Genomic DNA, 3,699 nt, shown 5'->3' with positions numbered 1-3,699 from the left:
ATTCCGTAGTTTTCCTTCCGACTGATTGGTTGGATCCGAAGTGGGTTGTTGCTGTCTGTCTGTCTGTCTGTCTGTCTGTCTGTCTGTCTGTCTGTCTGTCTGCCTGTCTGTCTGTCTGTCTGTCTGTCTGTCTGTCTGTATGTCTGTCTGTCTGTCTGTCTGTCTGTCTGTCCCTCTGTCTCTCTGCCAATCAAATGTTCTTCAGCTTCAAAAATAGTAGTCGCAGGTAGTGAAGGACTAGTGTCCATTCATCTTGCAAGCTTGGTACTTCGTACAGTGTGGTCTTTGAGGTAAACTTTCAACTCTCCTGCATATAGCGTCACAATGTTAAAGTAAGAAGAATGTGCTTCATCAATGATATTAATGTTCTCTGCCCTGTTGGGGCTCAGAAGTAATTTGGATGACAAGCAACAGTTGGTTGATAAGAAGTGGAAATTCAACTGCTCCCCCCCCCCATCCTGCAGGGAAAAAATCAATGACCCCCACCTGACTTTAGAAATTGGGATGACCCCCCCCCCTCGTTTCCATTATATACATGAAGTGGTGGGTATTACAGAGAGGAAATTATATTATTTATATTGCTACAATTGTATTATTAATGATTATTGGGGTACTTACAAAACAACTTCATTTCAGTAAGAATACTTATTAAGAGCATTCTACCATGAGCCAGCTCTTCTAACCCCCCCCCCCCCCTTGTCACAACAATTGATTCAGTCTGACTGACACAGTCACTTTCCTCACTCTCACTGTCAAGGTCTCTAATTACAACATCATCTTCATCACTGTCATCTGGCCCACTTTCAACACAATATTTTGTTTTTGAAAGCTTTGCATTGTCAACAACTGACTTTCGAAGACAGTCAGCCATATTGGCTTTCGTTTTATCGTCTTTTTCCCCTTTCTTTGATAAGTTATGTCTTTCAAGGTATTTGTCCAATTCTTTAACTTTTAGTTTTGAAAATGTTCCACTGAGAGTTAATGACAACCAAACATACATTTCATATGTCAAAGCATCTTCCTCTTCCCTCTTCCTAAATCTGTCCGTCGATCTTATCTTTGCAGTCTGCTGCAGTGCCTCTAGATGGAGGACACACATCCTGACATGTTCTTCTGACACAGCTAATGTCTTAGCTATGTCAGATATGGTTGGTCACTCCTTATTTCCCCATTATGAAACATCCTGGAGATATAAGAATGTGGCTGGAAATCATCCAACATTCTGGGCTTGCCATCATCCATACAATTTGGGGAATCAAAGACGTCTTTATAGTGCACTGGTCTGACTGGATCAGGCATTGGTTGGGGAATGCGCTGCATTGGAGGTCCAACCCAGTCATGTTTGGAACAGAAGTCACACAATGTTCCTGTTTTCTCTACACACCCCTTTCGAATGTATTCCATGAATAATCCTGATACTGTGTACACAGGCTTTTCGAAATAGATTTTTGTGTAGCTCCCCCCTAAATTCCTTCGACCCCCCCAACCGTAAATAATGACGGCTCCCTTAGTCAGTCACGATAGGTAAAATAGAATGACTGACGAAACGTTTGAATAAAGATAGTTTTGTCATTACCCAGTAGGTCTATTTAATATAGAACAATCAGTACATATTCAATTGACGATCATAAACCCATTTAGTATTTTAGATATAATTGATGAATTTTGATGTCATTTACAGCCATTTGTAGTTTCTCTTTGTATGTATATCAATATTCCGTGTATATGCGTGTAAATTGTATATTAGTTTCTTTGGAGTGAAGCTAAAGAGTACTTTTCCATTGCAGACAATAAAGCTATATTGAATCGAATTGAACTGAACTGAACTGAACTGACCTGAACCGATCCGAACCAAACCGAACCGAACCGAACCGAACCGAACTGATTTGACCTGAACTAAATACATGTATGACATACCGAACCCATATAATCTCCCGTCCTATATATAGTTTGTGGAATACACAGCAATGTTAGCTGTAGTCAATAATATCATTTCTCCATAACATCATGCCTAGATCACAGTATATGTGTATGTATAATAATACGCCCATGGTGTTCGGACACCATTCGTAGACCCACAGACAAGTAACTCGTCATGTACATTGAAAACGAGGCTGGTGATGCATTTCAGTGATGGAACATATTGTTTGAATGCAAACACAGACATTATCTAACAAACGATTTTACAACATAGGTTAGATGTAGAAAAGTAATCACACTGCTTTTATCAGTTGGCAAGTACACAACTGAATTTAGCAATTCTCCCATTACATATAAAATCTTCAACTCAAAGTAAACATTTCAGGAAAAGCCTTTTTGCTGCACTGCAAAGTAATAACAATCACTTGTCAATGTGATCAACTACGGGATCCTACTGACTCAGTGTATGTGTGTGTGTGTGTGTGTGTGTGTGTGTGTGTGTGTGTGTGTGTGTGTGTGTGTGTGTGTGTGTATCACTTTTATTGTTAGCTTGTGGTTAACTGTCACAGTGCTTATCTTTATGTATAAAACATCGTGTCCCATTAGTGAAACACCACACCATGTCCCATTTCTGCTGCACCTGTCTGTGTGAATAGAGCTACCGAAGTGACCTCATTCTTCTTAAGCCTAATTAACATTTTGGTTTTTAAACAATTCTCTCAGCTATCCGTAAGTATTCCCAATATGTAATTCTATACATTGATATAATGAAATCACTTACTTAATTGGAAATTAAACAAAACATATTAATAAAAAGATAAGTGAATAATCCTCCTAGTTATATCCACACAGGATACACAAAGTTATTATACTTCCATACCTGCATAGTATTCAAGGGTAATTATAGCAAAACAAATTCATGCAAGGACTACATTTATTTTTTCCTCATTTTAATCTACTGTCATACTGACATATAACTTCCTTGGACCATTGAACCCAAGTCGTGTATGCTGTATGTGTAGATTGTCCAGAACCAACAGATCTCCTCGTTGGGGCTGGTAACCAATAGCAACCTGCCAAATGACATCACGGATATGCTGTATTGTTCCGATGTCTATCTCAGTTCCATCCCCATAGTAGGTATGAAAGGGATACTTGTTTCCAGGACAACGAACTCCGACCCATCTTGGGTGGTAATCAAAAAAGGATGCGTGATGCAAAGATACTTGATTAAACCAGACTTTTTCATCTACAATAAATAATAGGTAAACAAGAAAACAAGAAGCTCACAGATAATGGTGATACTAATAACACTCACAAAGTACAAAATGCGAACTGTAACTTCTGCGTTACGTGTTCACCAAAACCTACCCAGTTCTTTCAATTCAAGGGCGGAAAATGTGATCATTAAATAATTGTGCAGTAATTATAGGTTTTGTTTAGATAGTGTCCACAGACAGACAGACAGACAGACAGACAGACAGACAGACAGGAAAAACTATAATATTACATTTCCTTACGAAACTAATACCACGATATTTGACAAACCATTAAATAGTAGAGGTAATTTCGAAAATGTCATCAAAAGTCGACTATAAATACTGTATAATTTTATGCAAGGTCCAGATTTTTTTTATATATCGCATTTCAATATCTCTTTTAAAACTCTATGATCAGCCAACAATTATCTTTGCATGTAGTGAATACAAAGGGCTAACAACGATTGACATATTTCTGGTCAAAAGATACCTGAGTTAGGGTGTTGGTAAATGCACCTGT

At 38.3% G+C, this 3,699-nt stretch overlaps 1 protein-coding gene across 1 annotated transcript in view; it reads right to left on the bottom strand.

The window, feature by feature from the left end:
• Positions 1-2,870: 2,870 nt before the first annotated feature.
• LOC144435549 (dapdiamide synthesis protein DdaC-like) overlaps positions 2,871-3,699 on the bottom strand; it is a 3,135-nt gene continuing 2,306 nt past the window's right edge. The window contains exon 3 of the mRNA XM_078124137.1: positions 2,871-3,169. Coding sequence (XP_077980263.1) covers positions 2,871-3,169 — 299 coding nt within the window. The remainder of the gene's footprint in view (positions 3,170-3,699) is intronic.

The sequence above is a fragment of the Glandiceps talaboti genome, chromosome 5 (genome assembly GCF_964340395.1).
Source record: "Glandiceps talaboti chromosome 5, keGlaTala1.1, whole genome shotgun sequence".
NCBI lineage: Eukaryota > Metazoa > Hemichordata > Enteropneusta > Spengelidae > Glandiceps > Glandiceps talaboti.
Note: the sequence above shows the minus strand (reverse complement) of the source record. Positions and strands in the feature narration are given on the sequence as shown.